The 25,760-nt window shown below is 35.9% G+C and overlaps 1 protein-coding gene across 4 annotated transcripts; it reads left to right on the top strand.

Annotated features, from left to right (window-relative positions):
* The first annotated feature begins 1,093 nt into the window (after positions 1-1,093).
* Positions 1,094-9,461, top strand: LOC147532225 (Pleckstrin homology (PH) domain superfamily protein). 4 transcript variants are annotated; one of them, XR_015227944.1, is made up of 12 exons: positions 1,112-1,549; positions 1,646-2,227; positions 2,377-2,730; positions 4,633-4,732; positions 5,172-5,620; positions 6,445-6,600; positions 7,158-7,325; positions 7,398-7,538; positions 7,858-8,088; positions 8,180-8,293; positions 8,728-8,965; positions 9,278-9,461. XR_015227944.1 is itself a non-coding variant. In XM_086649222.1 (11 exons), the coding sequence occupies exons 2-11, from the start codon at positions 1,649-1,651 to the stop codon at positions 8,896-8,898; spliced, it is 2,463 nt and encodes an 820-aa protein (XP_086505348.1). In that variant the 5' UTR covers positions 1,112-1,549; positions 1,646-1,648; the 3' UTR covers positions 8,899-9,208. The 4 variants fall into 4 exon arrangements, 2 of the variants coding, with proteins under 2 accessions (XP_086505347.1, XP_086505348.1); XR_015227943.1 differs by having other exon boundaries at positions 1,094-2,227; XM_086649222.1 differs by lacking the exon at positions 9,278-9,461 and having other exon boundaries at positions 8,728-9,208.
* The last annotated feature ends 16,299 nt before the right edge of the window (positions 9,462-25,760 follow it).

Raw genomic sequence — 25,760 nt, 5'->3', positions numbered from 1 at the left:
ATGAAAATCATAAGTATCTTTAAAGATGAGGATGAAAAACATTAAAAAGAAAGATAAACTTGTTGCTTTAACCTCAGAAGCAACTGTTGATCTTAACAATGGTTCGAAGCTGAATCTTGATGATGGAAATCGAAATAAACGATGGAGGTTTCAGCTGCTGTAATGAAGATGAAGAAGATTTTTGAGACTAAAAAATTGAGGTTGATTAGATGATTCGGTTTTAGAGAGAGAAAAGAAACAGGTTTCCGTTATGGAGGATAATGAAGATAATGGTTACTTTAAATAGAAACGTGATTGGAGAGAGAAGGTGGGAGATAAAAGTGGAAAAAGATATTTAGAGATTTTAAAGGTAAATCAGTTTTTATATATAAAGGAAGGTTAGTTTAAGTATTATGATTTAATATGTATTCTAGGGATTTGTGTTTTCTTTCTTGATGCATACAAATGGACTAGATATCTATTTACATTAATATTTTGGTTTAGAAACCCTTTATAGGAGTAATAGGAGCAGAGAGGACTAAATGTATGTTTAGAGCCGTTTTTTTTATTATAAGCCCAAAAATTCTATTTTTAAAGGCCAGCGCTTTGGGGAAAGCTAAATAGTTTCCGGGTGTGAAACTTTAAAGGGAATATGCAAAATTTTGAAAAGTTTTCGGGGAAACATATTTTATGGGGAATATGGTTCAAAATAAAAAAAAACCCTCCACCTCACCTCTCTCTCCCTCCACCTCACCTCTCTCTTTCTTCTCTGATTAGGTCGTCGGCCGGAAAATTTTCCGGTCGGCGACCATGGAAAAAAAAAATCACTCACTCTCTCTCTCTCTCTCTAGAAACTCCGGTCGGCCGGAAAATTTGCCGGAGTTTCTAGAGAGAGAGTGAAAATATATATATATATATTTTTTTTTTCATCGTTGCTGGCCGAAAAATTTTCTGGTCGGCGACCTAATCGGAGAAGAGAGAGAGAGAGGGAATAGCAGGGAGAGAGAAGATGAGGTGGAGAGAGAAGATGAGGTGGAGAGAGAAGATGAGGTGGAGAGAGAGGTGAGGTGGGGGGGGGGGGTTTATTTTTCCCTCTAACAAAAAAAATAAAATTGACCAATTTAGACCAAGTCTTCACACCCCGGAAACTATTTCGTTTTCCCCAAAGCGCTAGCTTTTTTGAAGGACTCATCCAATTAATCAGGTGGAGTGATGTCAGATCCCGGCGACGGGTGTAGTCAACTTTACGGCTAAATATAAATACATAGATAGAGAGAGAGAGAGAGATTAAAAGGTCATTGGTGGAATCGCCGTCTGTTTCTCTCTCTTGAAACAGTACTAGCCTTTCCCTCTGTCTTTCTTTCTTCATAAGAAATAGTACTACAGAAGTATATTTTTAGATATACAGATAGAGACTCTAGAGAGAGAAAGAAATAAACCAGAAACGCCATAGAAGCAACGCAAACAACTTCCATCCAACCAAATATTAAATCAATCAATCAAAGATCTCCGCCGATTTTTCTCGAATATTCCCCCTTCTTGTTCTTCTGATCTTCCTTGATCTGATTTGGTATTTCCTCTTTATAATCTTTTATGTATTTCTTAGAATTTCACACAAGGAATCAAATTCGATTCAATTTCATCTTCTTCATTGACTTAATTTCAGGATATGCCTCCAATAATCAGATCTAATTCTATGAATCGTCGACTTGATTCATCATCATCATCTTCTTCTCTCTCTACTTCTAATTCCATTCTCAATACCAATAACAATGGATTTTCTAGCAATAATCACAGCAAAAACAGAAGCAATAATCATATTAATAGCGGCAATGGAATCAGCATTAGTAACGGTGGAAGCGGCGATCATTCGCGGTTGATTCAGACAATGTTGTTACCGCCTTCGAATTCGATGGATAGGATTCCGTCTGTTCACGAACCTCAAGTTTTAATGGTGGATCATAGAGATTTGAAGATTAATGATATCGTTGGTAATGGAATTTCTGGTATACTTTATAAATGGGTTAATTACGGGAAAGGTTGGCGATCTCGATGGTTCGTATTACAGGATGGAGTTTTATCTTATTACAAAATTCATGGTCCTGATAAAATCGAATTGAATTCTGAAACAGAGAAAGGATCTAGAGTTATTGGGGAAGAATCAATCCGTAGAATCTCTCGTCACAAGAACAATAATAGTCATCATAATCATCCTCGTCGTAATCCTGTTGGTGAAGTCCATCTTAAGGTAATTTTGCAATTTGATTCGAAGTTTCTGATGTATTGATTTATTGATTTGATAGAAATGCAATTTGATTCGCCTATATATACTTGATTGATTCAGGATTTCGAAATGTAATTTTGCCTTATTAGATATAATTTGATTGGTTGAATTAGGTTTCTTCAATTCGAGAGAGCAAGTCAGACGATAAGAGATTCTCGATTTTTACGGGAACAAAGAGGTTACATTTGAGAGCCGATGCTAGAGAAGATCGAGTAGCATGGATGGAAGCATTCCAGGCGGTGAAGGATATGTTCCCTCGGATGTCAAATAGCGAACTCATGGCTCCTGTTGATGTTGTTGTCTCGACAGAGAAACTGAGGCAGAGGTTGTTGGAGGAGGGAGTCAGTGAGGCGGCAATCCATGATAGCGAACAGATCATGCGGAGTGAATTTTCAGCAATGCAGAACCAACTCGTTCTCCTTAAGCAGAAACAATCGCTCCTTATTGACACACTACGGCAGTTAGAGGTACATTCATCGCTTCAAATTCGGAATTCTTCTGCACAGAATTTTGCACGTCCTAATGTTTTTCGAACCATCAAAATTATAAGACTTTAGGCCTGCCAAGTTTGTCACTCGTTTAACTTTTTTCTTAGTACAAACCATAACTTGTAAGTCCTTGATTCTTTCCTTCTCCCCTAATTCTCTTTATAAGTGGATTTACCGTGTACCTTTTGCTATAGACATTCTTATCTATAAAACAAGAAATGATATTCTTTTATGTTGGGTGACTGGTATAAACTTGGATTTGCATTAGGTGCTAGTTTTTTACTTTTGAAAAATCTTCAGCAATAAAAAAACTGATTGCCAAATTGCTTTCCTTCTCTTTTTATCTTGTATAAACTTCATCAGGATAAGTTCAAACATCTCATGTAGCAAGCTTTCACTGAGGAGGTTATGGATTCTTTTCTTTTCTTTTCTTTTCTTTGATTTTTAGCATTTAGTCCATTTGTAGAAAGGACAAGACTACAAGTCCTTTCTCCGTCACGTGAAGTATAAAATCCAAAATTTATAGTAATAAAAACAAGAAATATGAAGTTTCTTGCAAGCTTGCGCACGTCAACATTACAGGAACACATGCCCACCCCTTGCCCACCACTCAATTTTTAGATGATTCATTCAATTACATGGAATTATTAATACGCAATATAATGTCAAGAATATGTTGTGGAGGATGAAAGTGAAGTAACCTTTTTGACTACTATAAGCATCATCCGACTATCTTTGCAATAGGTTTTTTGCTCTATTTGGTTCAATGTAGGTTTTATATCTTCATACAAGTATCTACTATGATTGAAACTTTTTTACTACTATGATTGAAACTTCCAATTACTCCAGAACCTGCATACGTTTTTGGGTTTGTCATGGATAGATTTGATAAAGTGGCTGTCTAATTTGTTTTTTTCCTTATTTACTGGAAAAATATTAAAAGAATCTAATTACTGACACGTGAAACATGTTCTTTGTTTTACATTGGGCTTGAAAAAACTATTTAGATCTTAATAGTCGGTAGTTTTTAGGCTCAACCTTGGGCTGTAAGTTCTTAAAATTACTTCTCGAGCTGTAATCTGATGGCGGATCACATATCATCTCGAGAACTTGCCCCAAAAGTCCAACCTTCTCATTGGAGGCTGGATGTGAAGTTTTTTTGCTTTATATGTTATTTGTTCTTTTCATGATTCTCCTCTTCTGAATTTTTTTGAAAGTGCTGGTGATATATAGCTACTTGTATATATCATTCGTATGACACTGTTCTAATGGTTGCTCATGTAATGATTTTCTTAGAGTTTCTTTTTTGATTTTTGAAGAAGCTTCTGGTGGTGTTATTGTATCATTCGTAGTACATTTTGAATTAGTAGTTGATTAATAATATTTTGGTTGTTGGTAATTATTTTCTAATTAGCTAGTCACTGGTTCCTTCTTACTATTCAAACTTCATTTGTCATAGTTTACCTATATATATATATTAGCTTACACGTCTAACATAATGATGAATGATAAAAGGAATACTATAAATATACAGTACTCACTACATTAGGCTTAGCAACAGCGTTGTTATAGTTTAGTTGGGGTGTCGTTGCTTACTTGCTTATACTCTTAATTTCTTATTTTTCTTACATGGTTCAGACAGTCTCTAAGCTTCAAACATTTAACTGCACTGTTAGAAATTAGAATTGCCTAAAACTTTCAGTTATTCTCGTGTTTGCTCATATACTCCACGATATGTATCTTATCCTTGTAGCATTCCTTTTAGGAAAATCTTTGATGTTCCATTGATAATCTTACTTAACGTAGTGTAGATTGTGTTCTTTACTTGGACATTCTTCTCACAAGGTACTGAAAAGTTACATTTACCTGTATTGTGTATAGACAGAAAAGGTTGACTTGGAGAATACACTTGTTGACGAGAGCCAGAGGCAGACAAAAGAACAAGGGGATTCCTCCATGACAAAACAAGACAAATCCAGTGGTACGATTCGGCATAATCTTTTCGTTATTTTTTGGCAGTTTGATTTGGTTGCCTCACTTGAAGTTATGTTTAGTGTTTTGAATTCAGGATTTCATAGAAATGTTTGAATCTCGTCGTTTTTAACTAACATAAGCATTAGCTTGAGATTAAATTGGAACCTTTTTTTTTTCTTTGGATACATCTCGAAAGTTGGTGAGGCAACATTAATCTGTAATCTAGGCTGTCAATACTTTTGGGGTGTGCACTTGTTAGAATCTGGTTCTGCTTCTAGTTACACTGGTTTGAGAGGGAGAGAGGGAAGGAAAAGCAAAGAAATTGGGATGCATACAAAAAGAGTAATTTATTTAGTTTTTTCACATTATACTGTGTCAGCCGTTTTTTGGTCAGTTTGTTTTCTTAATAAAACCTAATTTATCATAAATTTGTAATGCTTTTTCAGAAGGAAGTCCAAGTGAATCCGACGATGATAATGAACGGCAAGATGCTGCAGATGAAGAAACCGATGAAGATGAGAATGCTTTCTTTGATACAAGAGATTTCCTGTCATCAAGTTCTTTCAGGAGTAGTAGCTCTGAATACCACAGATCTTCCTTTGATTCAGATGACGAAGATCTTTATGCAGTTGATTCTGAAGACGGAATTGATGATCACAGTACATATCCCAGAGCTAACTACCCTTATATCAGGCGACGTAAAAAATTACCTGACCCAATCGAAAAGGAGAAAGGAGTTAGCCTGTGGTCAATGATTAAAGACAACATTGGGAAAGATCTAACAAAAGTCTGTCTTCCTGTTTACTTCAACGAGCCCCTGTCATCTTTACAAAAATGTTTCGAAGACTTAGAATACTCTTTCCTTCTTGACCGAGCATATGAATGGGGTAAAAGGGTAAGCTTATGATGACGTTCATATTCTCTTTTAAAATATGTTAATTACAAGCCTAACTTGGCTGCTCATTTAAAATTTTGCTCGAGGAAAGTGCAATATTTGACGAACATGAAGTAGTTACTGGTTAGATTCTTTTTACTTTTACGAGATAGTTCTTGGTTTAGGATTATCTTTTTTTTTTTGAGATATCGACTACGATCTATGTCAGTCTACAAGGCATTGATACATCATGAAGATGTGATAAGCTTGATAACTGCCCAAGTTAAACCAATAATAAAAGAGGTCTAAAGCCCAACAACATGAAAGAGGCCTAAAGCCCGACAAACTTATTACATTATTTATACCTTTAATAACCCGAATTCAATAACCGTGGATTCCACCTCCTATGGAAATCGAACCTGAGACCTCCAGGATTTTGGAGTTTATGTCAACATTATTAACCACTCGGGCAACCAAGTGTTGACTTGGTGTAGGAGTATCAATCTTATCATGCAGACTGCAGATTTTATATTTCAACCAAATGACATTTCAACAGTGACTATTACAATAAATTGAAGTCGTGAAAATTTTGCTTATTGTGTGTCCTTCAATTCTGTTTGATATTGAAAGTTTTGTATTGTTTGCCCCTCAGCACTTTCTGCTACTGAACTTGTGTGCATTCTCTTGGTCATTTTTCGGATGTGGAAATATGCAATTTGTTTGTTCGCTTTTTTCCCTAATGATTGGTGTTTAAGTTCCTTAAGTAATACTATTCTAAAGAGTTCAGTTTTTCTCATGTTCCTTTTGTATCTCTCTTCTTGACTTTTATATCATATGATTTGTAGGGTAATAGCCTTATGAGGATCCTTAATGTAGCAGCTTTTGCGGTGTCTGGATATGCTTCTACAGAGGGAAGACATTGCAAACCCTTTAATCCACTTCTGGGTGAAACATATGAGGCGGAATATCCAGATAAAGGTCTTCGATTTTTCTCTGAGAAGGTTTGGTCTTCACTACTAAATACTCGATTATATTGGTCTAGCTTACTTCGCTATCTAGAATCTAGTTTGCAGCATAGACATTCTAGCAGCTTTTAGTTTGCAAGGACCTGCTCATGAATTGCTTGGACAATCTTTGGATTAGTGACATATGTTACATATCATCTAAATTTAACGTATGTTACAAGTCATAAGGATCACAATTGAACTCCTCAAACTGTTCTTTGTATCAAAAGTTAAAATCTTTCATTTTCTTCATGTAGTCATTCTGAAAGTTACTCTACAAAATTATAAATATGTCATGACGAAAACCGACACAAATCTAAGTATGTAACTATGCCATACTTGGTGGATAATATGATTTGTTTCTGCTCTTCCTTACCCTACCTTGCCCTCAAACGTATGTTATGTTTCGCGGATGTTTCTTGTACTCGTTTACTACACTCTAGGTATCATCTCTACCACTAGACTGATCATCCAATGACTGGTGTGTGCCAGTATCTGTTACTTGGGATTTTAATGATATTACCAGTTACAAGTCTCTGTTTTTATTGAAACAGGTAAGTCATCATCCAATGATCGTTGCATGCCACTGTCAGGGAAATGGATGGAAATTCTGGGGGGACAGCAATTTAAAAAGTAAATTTTGGGGGAGGTCTATTCAACTCGATCCAGTTGGTGTCCTAACTCTTGAGTTTGATGATGGAGAAGTGTTCCAATGGAGTAAGGTAATTAAAACTGCTTAAAATAGCTAAGTTTCTTTTCTTTACTCAGCTGACTGGTGTTTTCTTCTCCATCAGGTTACAACATCAATTTACAACCTTATATTAGGAAAGCTTTACTGTGATCACTACGGTACAATGCGCATACAGGGAAATCGCGAACATTCCTGCAAACTGAAATTTAAAGAGCAATCGATCATAGACCGCAATCCTCATCAGGTTCCTTATTCTTCTGATTTTGCTCTAAAATCATACTTGGACTTACTATTCTGATGATTCATTATAATTTTATATTATTTAATTGGTTAGTTCATGGGAGATATACAGTATCTTGTACAAATATTGTTTTATTATCTAGTTGTGTAGTATTACAGTTTCCGAGTCGATGCCCTCACCTTGTTATTTGATCTGCCTATCAGGTCTTCCTTTGACAGTGACTTAAACTAGTGACTCGTTTTCTTTCTTTACGTTATAGATCATCTTAAATAGTAAATTTGGCAAGTGAAACTTGAAATTCAAGCATATGTTTTGATTCCAGGTACAAGGTGCAGTTCAAGATAAGAACGGCAAAACAGTGGCAACAGTTTTTGGCAAGTGGGATGAGAGTATGCATTATGTATATGGAGACTTGTCTGGTAAAGGAAAAGGATCAGAATCATTATCTGATGCCCAGTTGCTGTGGAAGCGAAGCAAACCAGCCAAGTTCCCAACCAGATATAACTTGACACGCTTCGCTATTACACTCAATGAACTTATTCCTGGATTGAAGGTTTGCTGATGAATTCATTTTATTCTGCTTTTTTCATTTTCATTTTTACAAATCTCAAGTCATCTCAATGGAAGTTTCTAAATATTTGCAGGAAAGATTACCACCAACAGATTCAAGGCTTAGACCTGATCAGAGATGTCTAGAGAATGGAGAATATGAAATGGCAAACTCTGAGAAATTGCGGCTTGAGCAGAGGCAACGCCAGGTATTATTCATCGTCTCTTAATGCCCCTATTTTAATGTTCACTTTATTAGCATTATCCCACGGTATTAAAATTTGTGAAGTAGATGACTCTTGGGCAATCCTTTCCTTGCAAGCCGTTTTTCAAGGAAAGTTAGGCCTAATGGGCTTTGCATGTTGTCCGACAGAGGGATCATTGGGGGTTTCGTAACCTTAACCCTGCACGGAGGGATAGTGTCAAACTCATTCCCTGACGTTGAGGGGAAGTATTAGCATTATCTCACATCGTCTGGGCATTAGAATTTGTGAAGTAGATAACTTTTGGGGAATGTTTCCCTTACAATCCAGTTTTCAAGAATAGTTAGGTCAAGTGTGTACTACAACCTAAACAGACAATTCTTATTATGATATTCTCATTCTATGAACCGAAAGTGAGCAAACGTGTTTGTATGATGCAGTCACGGAAAATGCAAGAGAGAGGTTGGAAACCACAATGGTTTGCTAAGGATAACGAAAGTGATTCTTACCGATACATTGGTGGATACTGGGAGGCCCGAGAAAAAGGAGACTGGGAATCCTGTCCTGATATCTTTGGCCAAATCTCCACTGAGCCACAAATGAATGACTGAAGAAATCATCTTCCCCTGATTTACTAGATTTGAATAGTGAACTCGATTCGACAGTAGATAACAAGAGGTACATATCAAAGTCTTATAACTCCATCAACTAAGAAACTGAAAAGTCAAAAAAGAAAAATGATAGAAACCATTTCTTTCTTCGATCCATCTTTTTTGTCTATGTCAATTTTTTAGGCTATCTGTTCTTTTTTTCTTTCTCTTACAGGTTTCCTTTTCCGTCAAGATTGAAAATTTATGTTGAGATTACAACTTTAGTCTCTAACATCAAATAATATAGTTTTTCTCATTTTATCCTTTTTAATATCTTCTTCGTCGTACTAAGCTTTCTGCTGATAGATTGGGTTAGATTTGACTGATGAGCTCTTTGCAGCATAAGAGAAATTCTGTCAGTCGAATCGTGGATGGAGTTATTAGATATGGTTGCCTCTTCTAACTAATTCATTTAAGGTAAGTAGCAAACTCAAATCTAATAGATCAATTCAACTTGAATATACCACAAGCACAACTATGGCATCTCTATCATCATATATTCAAGTTTGGGTTCTCTACTTCAATACGTTGTGTTACTTTTTGTGTTGTCAAAGACGGGTCAGAAGCTTCGTTGCATCTCTATTTATCTAATAACGACGAAATATTAGAAGTAAAAGTGAGTATAATTATTGGCCAGCGCTTTGAAGTAGTTTTAGAACAACCACATACGAGTCCTAGTCCTACACTCCCACTTTGTTTCCGTCCTCAAATAACTACTTCGGCATTTTAAGGTGGCATCATCTTTCCTTGGTGTCTAAAACTGACTCAATTGGCAGATGCAGAAACAAAAAACTACTCATAAATGGGTTGAAAATCAGCCCAAATCAGTCATTCAAACGAGTCAGATGTAGAAACAAAAAATTCCAAACCGAAGAAAGTTCTTTGAAAATCCGGTTCCAGCCTATTAACACATCAAAACATACTTCATATTTGAATTTGAGGGAGAAGAAGCATCGTCGTAGTCGTAAATGTAAACCTGGGGTAAGGTTTCAAAATGAAAGAATTGAGAGAAAGAGGTGTAATCGAAGTTTCTTTCCAGTATTCTGTTGGATCAAATAACGGAGTCAAATTACTTTTGCAACTGCAGATTGACCTTTATCTTCTTCTCGAACTCAATCACACTTAATAAACATTACCAAATTTATATCTGACAAACTTGACCGAACAAATTATTTTTTCTATGGAGAGATCGATGTGACTCTATATTGATTTTGCAATGACCTAAGCGGCTATGTTGACGGAACAATAGAGCAACAAGGTATTCTAGTTCACGATCAAGATGGAATGAGAAGGGGTGAATCCTATAGATCTAATTGACGGAACAATAGAGCAACTAGGTATTCTAGTTCACAATCAAGATGGAATGATAAGAGGTGAATCCTGTAGATCTAATCTAGAGAAAACAAAATTGTTCGGTTAAATCTCTGTTTAGAAACAATTCTTCTCAATCAATATCTTTTAATGTTCTAGGTTTACAAGTAGCTCAACAAATCTGGATCTATTTTGAGATGATAGATATAAAAGAAATTAAAGCTAACCACGACTTACAGCATATGCAAAAGGAAAATAAATTTATTAATTCTATGTGTCAAGTCTCAATTGAGATTTTCATTCTTATAACACAAAATGAAAGTAGTTAGAGAAGAGAATGATAAAGAACTCAAAATATATTTTGAAGAGTCATGGACAATGGCAGTTGGCCAACGATCCTCGTGGGACTCGGCATGAAAAGAGGAAGTGGTGTGGTAGGGGTTGGGTCCACAATTTCTCACCCAAAATCTTGGATGTTTCGTAACTAAAATGTTGCAAAAAAAAAATTAATAATTCAAATTTAATTTAACGAGCAAAGAATTTTGATAAGGTATGAGGCTCTTCTTACCTTAAAATAAAGCAAGTGTCAACCTTTTGAATTACCTTCTAGCATCACTCCTAGTCCCTTGTATATGGTGCATTGTGATGTCCGGGTCCAACGCTTGAGAGACAAATTCAGAAGTGAGCTATTGTCCATCACTCTTTGGTGTAATGGTAGGACATCCTTTTTAAGTTCATGAGGTCTTGGGATCGAGTTTCGTTGGAAGTAGTTTATCATCAAGGTCCTACATAATTTAGGCACTAAATAAAGTAGATGTTGTCGGGCTATACTCTTTGTTGTTGGGCTTTAAACATCTTTAATTATTGGTTTTACAAGGCGGTTATCGTGCTTATCACATCTTGATGATGCATCAATGACTTGTAACGACTAACGTAGATCGTAGTCGATTTTTCAAAAAAAAAAAAAAAGAGATTATGTTTTTGGTTGTATATAATTTATGTAGATGCTTTTTTATTTATCTTAGGAAGAAAAAGTCCGACAGCCTTGCTTATTTCAAGAAGTTCAAGGCCACTTTTTTTTTTGGTGAAAGAGTTCAATGCCACTTGAGAAATATCTACTTTGTACTTCCATCAAAAATTTCCATAGTGATGGGGTTTATGAGTTTTTTTTTTTTTAATATGAGTTGTTTAAGGGGAATTTAATTAGTTTCATGATAAAAATGGAACTTTATGGAGGTGTTTGTGCCCTTTTATCCCACAAGGGAACGACCAAACTGAAAGAAAAAATGGAAAAATAACATACATGAGCAATACCTTTACTTTTTTGATGAAAGAATATGAGCAATACCTTGACTTTTAATGTTTCTCTTCCAAAAACCATATGTTTTGATGCCTTTGAAGATGCTATATATATTATAAATCGGCTCTCATTTGGGATGTTTGGAAACGACTATCAAATGAGGATTGTAAACTTCTATAAGATCCTACATATCACAAAAATCTAGAAGGTGGTCTTCAGTACGTTACAGTGACTCATTCTGATATTGAACTTGGGGTCAACTATGTTGATCAATTTATGCGTACTCCAAAAGATTCTCATCTTCAGTTGATAAAAATGATTCTCATGTATTTTAAAGAATATTCTGGAATTACTCTTACGTGGAAATTTGTTTACAATCTTCCAATTTTTTTTTTTTTGGATTATTCAGCGTGTGCCTCGAATCCTTGACCTCTAGGTGGAAGATTATACTTCTTACCACTCCAACCAAGGGTTGTTGGCCAATCTTCCAATTATAGTGATTCTTATTTGGTTGGTTGCCCTAACTCGAAGGGTTCTACACGTATTTCTTGGCTCCACTTTCATTGCTTGACCCTCTAAGAAACAACCTACGGTGGTTAAGTAAAAGTTTGAGTACAAGACAGCATCATCTAAGCTGATATGCATTTCGTATGTCATGGATGAATTAGGGATTTCTGCTTACTTATTTATTGAGATGTGATAAACTAAGAGCTAAGCACTTAACAACAAACATAATATTTCATGCTTTAACCAAAACATGTTGAAGTTGATTTTATATTGTATGTGATTGATTTTTAAGGTGGTATTTCTCTGGAGTTTGATCTTACTCAATTTCGGATCACAAATCTCTAATCCGGTATTTCCTGATCTCCTATGCAATCAGATGCTTCTTCACTCAACTTTAGGTGGAAAGTTAGTGTCAGAAGAAAAAGACGATAATGCATAGTGTAGATCTGGTGGTCTTAGGTTTGTAAAAGAGAAATTTGAGAGAGAGAGAGAGAGAAAGAGAGAGACGTAAATGGACATTTTGTTCTTTAAAGACTTTAACGATGAAGTTTGTCTTTCAACAAAAAAAAAACGTTGAAGTTTGTTAACTTAACGATTTTATTAGAATGAGCCTGATACACATACACCTTTGTGCACCTCCCACCTTACCGTCTTGAAAGTGTGTGAAAAAGTGATGGAGACCATCTTCCTATTGGGCCTCACGGCCATGGTGATAGTGGGCCTCACGGTCAAGAAGCTACATTAGCGTAGTTTCTATAATTAAGTATTTAGGGTTTCCATAATTATGAGTCTTAGCAATCAAGGAAAGTATTATTAGTAGTTATCTTACTTCCTTATTTGAGTCTATCTAGGAAAGTACAATCTCTATATAAGAGAAGTCTAGTCTGTCTTTGTTAACCAGATCCGAGAATATTATCAACCAAGTTTATTATTATTCAAGTTATTAATCAAGTTTATTGTTTATCGTTATTTTATTAGTTTTATTTCGTTAGTTTAGTTTATTAACAATGGTGGATTCCATTACTTTTACGCTTCCGCAACAATCTACATCAGCTGGTATTCAGAGCTTGAAAAATCTGGGAACAAAAGATGAAATTTTTTTCATGGATACATCTCTCCTTGAGTGCTGGAAAATTTTTCCACGTTTAGATTGGGATCCCTTTCGAGATTCTAAACAATTTTATGTTGATCGAAAATATCCAGAAAAAATTAATACCATTTCTAAAATTCCTCTATTCGACGGTCAATATCATATAAATTTTTGGATTCAACATATGGAAGATTGGTTCATAAACCAAGATATCCACGATGAAGATAAGGTTTTTCTCATCGAACAACATATGTCCGAAAGAATCTATGAACAATTCAATGCAATGCAATGGGGACTCATTAATCAAGGGAAAAAATTCGTAGACGATTGGACTACATTGAAAAGCATCTTCAGGTATGTTTTTCTTCCTTTAGATGAATATTTTTCATATGCGGAGACAAATATTGAATCAAGTAGACAGTTCTCCAATGTTACTTCGGTCACCGTGTTCGATAGTATTGAAAAAGAAGTTCTTGACAAAAAGAACAAAAAATTTTCAATGACCGAGGAAAAAGAAGAACAAAGTGAATTATCCGAAATTCCTTCGACTACCATGGTCGGCACTGTTGAAGGAGATTTTCTTGATAAAATAAATACTAGTTTTTCAATGACGGAAAAATAGTTCAATGAGATGAATAACACAAGCTCACACAAATTATTTGCTCCGTATATAATCCCGGGAGAAGAATTAGTTGTGTCGAATCATAAAATACTTTCTCCTCCATTGATTTCTTCATGGCTTTCAACTTCAACGAATCATACAAACCAATCTTCATGGCCATCCATTGTTTTTCCAAGAACAAGACAGGTTGTATATGTGACCTCTTTCGTCAAACTAAAAGACGACGGGCGATGTCGCAATTTACTAGACGTATCTACGTTGGTATTGCTTTTGCGAGTATCTTGGCAATATATGTTTCACATTATAATTGGTGATATTGTCAATATTTTTCTTCTTCGGATTTTCGGCAATTTTCGTGAAAAGTGGGAACTAAGGATTGCCTTCAAACTCGTCGCCGAAGTTACCTTCAACATCGCTGATATATATCCTCATTACTTGGACGATCCGCTTTATGTCAACACCAACTTGGGGGCAAGTTGTTCCGCAGCGGGGGAGTATGATGGAGACCATCTTCCTATTGGGCCTCACGGCCATGGTGATAGTGGGCCTCACGGTCAAGAAGCTACATTAGCGTAGTTTCTATAATTAAGTATTTAGGGTTTCCATAATTATGAGTCTTAGCAATCAAGGAAAGTATTATTAGTAGTTATCTTATTTCCTTATTTGAGTCTATCTAGGAAAGTACAATCTCTATATAAGAGAAGTCTAGTCTGTCTTTGTTAACCAGATCCGAGAATATTATCAACCAAGTTTATTATTATTCAAGTTATTAATCAAGTTTATTGTTTATCGTTATTTTATTAGTTTTATTTCGTTAGTTTAGTTTATTAACAATGGTGGATTCCATTACTTTTACGCTTCCGCAACAATCTACATCAAAAAGACAATGTTGTCACTGTCATATTGTCCGCGTAGGATGCACAAGAGTGTACACAAAGGAGTACTCCAAACCAGTAAATCCGTTAAGGTCTTAACAAAATTTCTCTCTCCTCACTTCCCTCGCGTTCTATCTTTATTACTGAATTGGCTCCCTAAATTCTAATATCTCACACATCACATTTTAGTGATGTCTTGTTTAGTGACTTATATTTTTGCATTGTGATTTAAAAAGTTGGTGCGGCTTGTTTAGTGAGCCTCCTTTATAGGACTACTAGGAGTATAATATGAGTTGGAACTTTTTTTTTTTTTTCAGTTGAGGGGAGTTGGAACTTGGATCACTCTACTTTAAAAGTAGTTTATCTAGACAAGCACATTCATCATGTTTTAATGGCATTATTGGGATAGGAAGAGTCACGAAGTTTGACTTGTTCTAACCTATAGACTCATCTTCCTAGAAGGAGAAGTCCTTAGAAGTTAGGGCTCACCTTCTCTCCAACCCTATCCAATGATGATTTGCTATCATTCTGTTTTATAATAAAAGGATACAATAGTATTTGCATATCAAACTTGGGATACACCAGTCCTTTATTTTAATCTGGGTCTTATATTCAAATTCAATGGAGAGAGAGACATAAAAAAAGAGAATCACCCCCAAGATGTCAGAAGATGAGGTCTCCAAGAGATTGTATCAACAACCTATATTTAAATATCTAGATTTCAAGAATTGAGATTTAATTCGATTAAGAGTGTTGTCATATTATCTCATTCTTGCAACTCTTTGTCTAGTTGATGTGTTGTCATCTCACTTCTAGTTGTTATTCTTTTTTCGAAAATCGTATCTCAAAAAATTTTTTTTACTCTTGATAATCACGATGGGAATCCGTCCAAGTATTTTTTTTTTTTTTCTTTTAAAATCTTTAGTCATCTCGAAAAGAAATAATCACCAGAAGAAAGAATTGGATTGGGGAAAGTCATTTGTTCGTCTAAGGGATGCTTGAACATATCTCATCTTTATTTGTTATTTTTTGCCTTTCAAATTGGTAATGTAATTGTGTCTTTAAAAAGGTAATCGGAAGTAGCAAAATAACAGGTTAGGAAGGAGGAGAAGATCTCACTTGACATCCAACGATCCACCTTCCCTTTTTCCTCTCTCTAAAAGAGCATATCCAATGGGATACTCAAACTCTACTGGTATCCTCTCTACTCCGCCAATTTTATAGGTTATCGGGGCATTTGATTAAATCCTCCACATGTCTCATCAACTTGTTGTCATGGGTCACTAACTTTTTTTTGATGAAGGATGGGTCACTAACTTGGGGTCTAGTGTCACAACTAATTCCAATTGATTTTCGACGAACACATAAGCCTAAAGTTAATGGGCCTCAACAATGTCAGGTGACTTTGCTCGGCCCATCTCGGACCCATATGTTTAAGCAACACGCATATGTTACTTCGCCAGCCCATTATCGACTTGATCGTCACTTACCTTTAGACCTAACTTTCAGCCCATGAGGAATTACTTTATTGTCCTGATACTTGGCCCGACCGGTGTATTTTATAAGCATCATTTCACTTGCAATGTCAATTAACTCTTAGACTGACTTTAGTGTTAATTGGTTTTATATGTTTTTTGGTGTCTGAGCATTTTCTCTTTCAACTTTCATTTTCTTGTTAGTAGCTATTTTTGGCTCTTTATAGATCTAATCTTTCATCTAATATCTCTAACAGTTTCACATCCACCTTTCTTCGTAATATTCTTGCGCCCTTTTGCAGACCTAGATTGGTATCCATACCCTTGCTTTGTTAGCGACCCCATTAGCTAGGTTTCGAATTCTTTTTTTGCTATCAAAACTAGAGTCAGCATGGTCTCGTCGTTTAAACAATACTAGCGGGGTAATTCATAATTACTTTTTGGTTCTTTCTTGTGGACATCTTTTACACTTTTAAGAGTTTTGAATATCTGTTTTATCCATCTTCACTCTCTCAGGTTGATGGTCTTTCTTTCAGCTAGGCGGGCCTCTGCAATCATACTTCATATCATTTTCAAGATGAACTATCATAGTAGCACGCTGTGAAATTAAGAATGTGCTATTTTATAGCTCTTAATTTGTGTACTTCTAATTTACTTTCTTTGTAATATTATAGTTATATAAATAAATTTTCATGTTTCAACAAAAAGAAAAGTGGAATATAGGAGAGCCAACGATTGATTTATCGAAACCATGGAGGCATTGTCTTCTATCATCAGAGACACTATAATTTCACTATATCTTTTATTTGAATCTGACAAATTACATCGAAGATGTCTTTACCTAAAGGATCCTATGAGACTGTTGAACTAATTATTTCTTTTAAAATCCTCTACCTTTTTTTTTTTGTTGAACTTTGAGATCCTCTACCGAGTTTGGTTCAAAGAATTACAATAAACTAGAACAGTTTCAATGTCAAACTATAAATGTATCTATAAATTTTGATCGTCCTTTTTTCATATGTAGATCATGAACTTTCTCATGAGTCATGAACCATCTTATCATTCTAATTAAGATGAAATAATTCCTTTGAATGTACCCACTCTCCCTCTTTTCACTTCATTCTCTCCTCTCATTTCATTCTCTCCTCTCACTTCTTGATTTAACCTCTCATTCATGAACACATAGGAAAAGAAAGAACGGAACAAGAAAACTATTGATCTAAACTCAAACGTGTCATCCAAATAATCAATGTAGATGACAAATTGTATGTGTGGGCGGCACTGGTTATACCTAGTTAACCACCTTTAATCATGTGATGGCTCATGGGGAAAAGAAAGAAGAAAGAAAATAGAGTTGGGTGAGAAAAAGAGAGGGGAATTCCTCATATTTGAACAACAAGGACGTGGGCAGGCAACCCCCCACCGGCCTTATTTACAAAGTCACATAGACAGTAAACCATGTGGACCCAATCTGGCAGCCCCCCACCGGCCCGGCCCCTCACTCCCAAACTACAAAAGGGATTGTTTGGGTCGACTCATATTCAACCTAATAAAATAACTAAACATCTTGTTTAGATATAAATTATTTGCTTAATTAATACTAGTTAGATATCATATTTTGATGGGTATACACAAATAACATAATTATACTATTGTTAATCAAGATATCATAGATGGAATGGATATAAAATAATTGAAATTAATTATTTAAGTAGTTTAATTTATTTATTATTCCTTATAAGCGGCTAACAACTTCTAGGTCTTATACTTAATTTTCGGCAAGTCCCTAATTATTTAAATTCATGTTTTTTACATAAATTTTATTTTGTTTTTTATGCCAATGTATAAATTTCATAAAACTTGGTATATGTTATAAACAGAAATCGGTCAGAATCAAAATTAGAATTAATATTCTAATCAACATGAGAACATTCTAGTAACTTGTAAATCAAATTTACCTAAAAGAGGCAAACACTGAATGATTAATTAACCACAAAAATTATTGAGGAATATAAGGATCTCAATTGTGGCCTATAATGAACACACAATACCCTCTTCAACAAAAAAAAAAAAAAAAAATTAACACACAATACCCATCAAGTTCTTATTTTCTTTTATTGCTTAATAAATGTGAGATGTGCCACCCAAAAATTTGTTGAAGAGAAAACAATCAATATTTGGTTTGTATTTCCATTCAAGTGATTGGGACCCCACCATTTCAAGGAACCAAAGCAAGTGAGAGGTGGGCCATAAAAGCAAGGTGGGGATGAATGGGTCTCTATGTTTATAGCACTAGTTTTTGAAAATAGAGACCATACCATTATTAATGTTTTACAATAATAGGTACCACACCTACCAAAATTATAGATAAATGAACAAAAATAGATATCCCACAAAAATATCAAATCCAAACAAAATTTTATTCTTCTCCTAGTTACTCTTTATTAGACTAACATCTAAGTTGGAGCTTATAAGAATAAGTGCAATGTCAAAATCTATTACCTGTTTTATCTTATCCACGCCACCACTTGAGTTTACTTCTCTTGATGTAATTCTATGATTAATACAATGTTCACATACTAAAAAGGAAAGTTTATTTCTCCTTTATAATTGGTAATTTAGTTTAACATTTTCTCTGAGCATTTTTCGTTAAGTTTTCTAGTATTTTCTTTTCTCTCTTTATCTCTCTTGGAGGCGCACTCAATCTAAATCATATCCTTCTCTTCATCTAATTATTCTCTCACCTCCTTATTCTTTTTTTTCTCTAAATTTGTCATAGCTGAACTTCCTCATACTTTCATCTTTTTAGTGATGCAATACAAAGTAGATTGAGGTAATGCTGATTCAAAGTGCTTCTTCACAATCTCCTCCACCTACTCTAACTACAAAAATTCTACAAATCAAACTTAAAATTAGAAACTATATTTAAAGGTATTTTAATTGTTTTTTTTTTGTTTGAGCCAAGGGAAACAGATTCCGTTAATAAGTGACAAAGTCACAATGATACATGGATAATAATTCTTATTTCTCTCCTCTGAAAACTGCATGAGAGTTACATACTTTTAAATGCAAAGTGCCTCATGAAGGGAAAGAAATTGGACTACACACAGACACGATGATCCTAAAGATCGAGAATAAAAAACCCTAAAGGTCGACAAGAAGATCCTATAGATCGTGAAAGGAGACCCTAAAGGTCTGACAAAAAAACTGGAAAAAAACTAAAATAACCACCGCCGCTTTCGTCGGAAAATTCTATTGTCGCCGGAAAACCGTCGCCGGAGAACCGCCAATTTATTGTACTAAAATATAGATGTACTAATTATCTCTCTCTTCTATTGTTCTTCGCACCACCCACCACCGCTACTGAAACACCACTAAAACACCACCATCGCAGAGCACCCCAGACACCACCACCACTCATAGACGAAATCAACAGCATCATGACTCCAATATGATGAAGATTCTTTTGCCCAATTCGATCCACCAAATTCCACCCCTTTCCATCTCTTCCGCTGCCAGAACCACCACCACCAGAACCATCATCCGTCCCAAAAAACCCATCATCTTCATCGTCTTCAGAATCACCATAACTACGATCGAAACCCTAGAAACCAATTAGGAGTAGATCAAAGAAAGATGGATTTGAAACGAGAAACGAATGGAAGAAATTTAGATCGCGTGAAATGGGAATGAAGAAGAAAAACAAAGACTAGAATTTCGTTTCCTAAAGAACTGAAATTGAACGATACACAACCATGTAAATTTGCGTTAGGGTATTTGTTGTTTCATGTTAAACTTCCTCAAATTTTCGTTTGGATTTGAGTTCTACAAGCTTTGTTGATAATGTTACAAAACGCACCAAACATTAAATGATGAAGAGAGAAATGTGAGGTAGAAGCTATGTAATTGACAGATTGGAGAAATTACAGATAAAAAGCAGATTAAAGAAAGATAAGAGAGAAAGAGGGAAAGAAACGAAGAAGGAAAAGAGGAAAATCCGGCGAAGGTTCCCCTTCGCCGGAAAGCTAGATCACAAACTCTCTTTCTCTCTCTAAGAAAACGGTTATGCTAGAGATAGGCTAGTTTCTCTGGATTTATAATATTATAGTTCTAAAGGTATTTTAATTGTTGATTGGGTAAAATGTCTTGATATACGCAGATGAATTGCTGGTTTTGTATGTTTTTTGGACAATCTTTAATCTCTTGGTGCTCCGAGAAGCAAGCAACAGTTTTAAGATATTCTACAGAGGTTGAATATAAGGCACTATTCGTCGCAACATCTGAACTTATTTTGATATCTTACTTGCTTCGAGACTTAGGAACTCAAAGTAGAGCCACAAATCTTGTTTTCCAAGCTTGAGCGAAGCGTATTGGAGTGGACTATCATTTTGTTCGAGATTTGGTCACTTCCAATAAGTTGAAGCTTCTTCATATTGCCTCCTTTGAGCAACCCGTTGATTTACTCACTAAAGAGGCTCCCAAAGATCAATTTCACTTTCTCAAACGCAACCTGCTATGTTGGCTCCATCCATTAACTTGAGAGGGCATGATAGAGTAGAGTGTATAAGAGCATCTCCAATGCAAGACTCAAATTCTAAATCTTAGAGTGCCACATAGGATGTTTTAGAGTTTCTCTTCAAAATTTATCTTCAATGCAACACATAACTTGGATCTCTAAAATGAAGTGGTGGTAGTTATTGTTGGGTTTTCCTCCTAGTGGAGAAACCTTAGTTGGGTTTGGATTAGGAAACCAAACCCGGGCCCCAGTCGAGTTTTCTTTGGTCGGTTACTTATGACGGTGGAATTAGGATTAAGGGAGAGTTTAATAAATACTACTGTAGTGGTCAAAAATCGTGTTGGGCCCACTTCGTCTAAAGGTCGCCTAGACCGAGCCTACTTCGAATTTCCGTCACTTGGGCCCGACCCACTTGCCTACTAGTTGGACACTCTCCAACGTGAAGTTTGGCCAACTAAAGGTCCAAACAGCTCTAAGCCCTTGTGAACGTCCATCTAGACGAACAATAACCAATTAAAAGTAACAATACTCCAAGCACCCCTTGGTCGCCCTCAACCGAGCCTGCCGGTTACCGAGTCAACCTCAACTCCGGAGACCTCGCCACGTATTCATTTGACGAAGTCCCTCTAAAACCCCACGTCGCCTTAAGTATCGTTAGGCGATCTCAGACTACGAAGAGTCTAAAGTCGAGGCGGCGTAATCGTACGATCGAGTTACTCCAGGCGACAGATCGACGGCCGAGAACGAGTCTCCCTTAGGGTTTGAGGTCACCCTCGACCTCAATTATCTCGGATCTGACAGACTCCACGAGTCCATCAGTCGCCTATAAATAGAAGGAGACTCTGACTCCAAAGGCATCAGATACCGACTAGAAAACTACAGAACATTCTTCTCTCTCTCTCTCACATTTAGTATCTTCTGATCAGTGCTCTAGACGACGATAATCGACCTTCGAATTCCAGAAGACTTGAAGGGTAATCTTCTAGGGGATCACTCTAGACGGCGATATTATATCTTCAAGCTCCATCACCCTCGAAGTCCTTCTAAAGTCCCTGTTACATCCCACTTCTCCCTTATCCAGAATCTTCGATCGAGACGACCTGCTCCAGGAGATCAATCCGACCAACTATCCCGTAGAGTCGAAGCTCCAGCCACTCTACGAGTCTAGCCACCCTCCGACGATACAACACGGTGACACCCTCGGCATTCAATCGATTAATATTTATCTTTTATAATTTGCTGACTTGACCGTCGGAGTGCCCTTGGCAAGACACCATCCCGGTGTCCCGAAGACTTCACGGTTTTACTTGTTTTTGTCTGTCTACAGGTCCAACCGGAACTTCGTCCGTCTCGAGGTCTAAAGCCCAAGTTGTCGGTAGCCCACCAATCGACGATATATTAATTGTGCCGTCCACAACTACCTTAACCTAATTTAGATGTGTGTGAGGAGCACCAAAGGGGGAGAACACAATTAGAAACGCATAAGAGAAGAAGGGAGAGAAGGAGGTTGCCGAGAAGAGCGGGGCAGAACTTTTTCAGCACGCGCAGAAATTTGGTAGTACTGCTCTTGACAGAATTGTTCTTGACATATTCATCTAGTATTTGTATGAAGAGATCGTTGATTGATCGCCAAGATCCTAGTGAATTTAGGGTCGTTTTTTTACTGCAAATTTCTGGGTTGTTTTGTTCTTTCTTGTGAGGGTTTCTCCGTGTTTCTTCGTGTTTGAGATTGATTCTTTTGAAAGAGTCTGAGTCTCGGGTGGACGTAGTCTGTAACTACTTTGCTTATTATAGTTGATTTGGTTGGACTACGAGTCCCGTGGTTTTTACTTCTCACATTGAGGAGGTTTTCCACGTTAAAAATCGCTGTCTTATTTACTTTCAGTTCTTTGTTTATTGCTCCCACATATTCTTCTATATTATCCTCGTAACTAGCACAAAGGGAAAAACTTTATATTCCGCTGCGCCTAAGTGTCCGTTTTTCCCAACGGTTATCTTAGAGATCCTTAAGAGGACACTCTAAAATTAGAATGTCTTCTGTAGGATCCTTAAGAGGATCTCTAAGTGCCACATAAACAAATCAATTACTTTTACACCAAAAAAATAAGTTTTTAGAGTTTTTCTTGAGTGTTGTATTGGAGAAGACTTTCCAATAAAGTATGTGTAAATAGAAAAGAGACCAACCTATTTTTCCATGGGATTTTCAAATTAATTAATGTAGGAGGTGCCTCTAGACAGTCTGTCTCGTTATAATTATGAATCACATAAAACCAACACAAAAAATAACCCAGGACTATATGTATGGATCTTAGTAGATACTCTGTTTTTAGAAAGTTTACAACCATTAGAGTACTAGACAACCATCTAATGGGCATACATATATCAAAGATTTTGTTGTATATTAACAAAGACAATTAACGGAAATACTATAAAATAATACATTCTCATGATAGTGAGCCACATGAGCTTGAAGAAGAAAGTTAGACAACCTAATGCTAAAATCTCTACCTACAATCCTTAACTATCAACTTAAACAATTTTAGGGTTAAGAATACAATGACAAAATCGTGGTGATCTTGCTCTATTTGATTAACTTTCTTTCTTGAGCTACCTTTCAATCCAATAATTCTCAAATTGGAAAGATAAAATTTTTAATGAAAAAAAAGAAAGTGTATTTGTTAAAATAATCTTTGTCATGTGTTTGGTTTTAGGTTTATATTTTGGCTTCAATCGCGTTAAGCATTTATCGATTGCTATAAATATCTTTCGTAATTAACTTTTTTTATCATTTAGTAAGTGGTTATTAAAACTGTTTCAATATCTATATTTCCCTTTACAACCTTTATAATAGAAAACAAACAGAAAATGTTGGACCACTAGGGCTAGAACAGGTCCAAACCAAAAGCAACCAAAGACGTTGCTTTTGGACCCCGACATGTGTCAATCGACTAAGATCGGATTCGTAATACAGTCAACTGATTTAAAGTCAAGTTATAAGATATAGTTCAGTGATTATAATGTAAATTTTGTTCAATAGTTGAAAGTCGAATCTTCTTAAAAAATATTTATTTCAGTGACAGTAAAATACATTACGAACAACCATAACATTCTTGAAAAACGAAAATCAACCACTTATACATTAATTATTCTAACTGCATTATTTTTTTATGTTTCTCGACAATAAATATTACTACTGAGAAAAACTAGTACAAGAATTATATGAAACAAAATAATAAGAGTAAGAACCATAAACTATTATGTTGTTGTTTGAAAATTTGATGACCTAGATGATTTATAATTAGGTAGGAAAGGGACCACTATTTATAAGTCTTTGTCTCAGCCTTCTCTTTATTTGTACAGTCAGTAAATAAGGATGGCACTTTTGTAAATATATAGCCCCAACATACTTGATTCCACATTCTCTCAAAAAGGAGGCAAGGTCATGACCGTAATTTCCTTTAGTACCTCAACCGTCATTTTCCTATTTTCCCTCCTTCCCTCTGTCCACTTTATCATTATGTTAAGAGAGAGAGAGAGAGAGAGGATGCAGTTAAACTCCCAGAGCGCCCCAAAATGTTCTCTTATCTAATTTTCATTCACTCATGGATTTCTTATCTAATTTTCATATCCAAGACTACATTTCTCGTTAGAGGAGATAAAAAAACTATTTTCTCTCTCCTCCTCTTTTACCTACCAATCAACACCACCAAAATGGTTTGGTTCGGGTCGACCCAAATCCAAAGCAGCTGCAACGATTGTCTCACACCCTAATGTTGTTATAGATGATAAACGGAGATTTGATACAAGTGTTTGGTTATTTAGGATGAAGAGAGCTATGGGCGAAGATGAGAAAATGTGTTATTTGATAATGAGTACAAACATGAAGTAACGACACGATCACCGGATGGGTCGGTGTGAAAACGAGAGCTTGTAATCATAAATTATGGCACACTTAATAGGAAATAGATTAAGACAATAAGTGGTGTGAATGGTATTAAATCGACACATCAAGTCAACATAACTATACAAGTACGGTTTATTCATGGTAGAAGCTTGGTAGGTTGTATTAAATTAGGAGAATACCAATTTCATATCTTCACATTATGATCTCTGGGTTACATCAAGATTGAGTGGTAGTTTACGGTTGGCTGTAGGTTGATAATCACGTATGAGTCATCTAATACCAAAACTAAATGTCATGACATATCTATTATACAAATTGATATTTGCCCCAAAAATATGACTGTCACCAGTCTCAGTGTTGACAAAGTTAGAGCAACCCCAACTCCAGTCTGATTTAGGCTCAAAAAAACACTTTTCAACTTCAGCTCAGCCTCAAAAATCAACTCCAACTTCGGCCTCTATTGAGGCTTAAAATTTGTTTACGCAAGAAATGCGTGTGTGAATTTTTTTGTGGGGTGGGCGAAAAAGTGTGATTTTGTGTATGGGCGACAAACGTGTTTGAACAATTTTCGAAATAATATTTTTTTTCTAAAGTTGAGGAATAATTCGAGAATTGACACGTTGGTGAGATGTATTTTAATTATTAATGTGTGAGTTTTGCTAGAATAAAGATTAAATTAAAACTAATTAGATTTTTTTTTTTTTTAAATGTGGTGGTTGGGTCAAATCCAACATCCAGACTTGGTCCTCTACATAACCGTTGGGGCCTTCAGCCGACCAAACTGTTGGGTCGGCTGAAGGAGGGAACTTGGTTTAAGCCTTAACTCAGCCTTTCCGACCTGAGTTGTTGACTCAGATTCAAATTCAACTTCAAATTTTAGACCTGAGTCGCTCCGGGTTAGAGTAGCTCTTAGCCCCGAGCACCCGATCCACCGAGCATGTTAGAGACAAAACATGCTCCAAAAATCTTGGTGCCCCATATCAATAGTAAATTGTGATCGCCCATATTTTCGGGCTACACCCATATCAATAGTCAAGTTGTGATCGGCCCAGAATCTCGGGCTATTACATCATTGTTGTGCCTTAATACTAACCATTGATCTCCCTCGAGATACGTCTACACACAAGATCAACTAGGGAAAGGAAGAGAGTACCATCAACCTCAGGCGTACAATTTTAATAATTTTGTTGTACTACCTAAAATAAGTAAACCCTTAAAATTTC

Source organism: Eschscholzia californica, unplaced genomic scaffold (assembly GCF_041429995.1).
Source record: "Eschscholzia californica isolate CP2 unplaced genomic scaffold, dmEscCali1.0.p SCAF_6, whole genome shotgun sequence".
NCBI lineage: Eukaryota > Viridiplantae > Streptophyta > Magnoliopsida > Ranunculales > Papaveraceae > Eschscholzia > Eschscholzia californica.
This window is presented reverse-complemented; position numbering and strand designations above follow the sequence as displayed.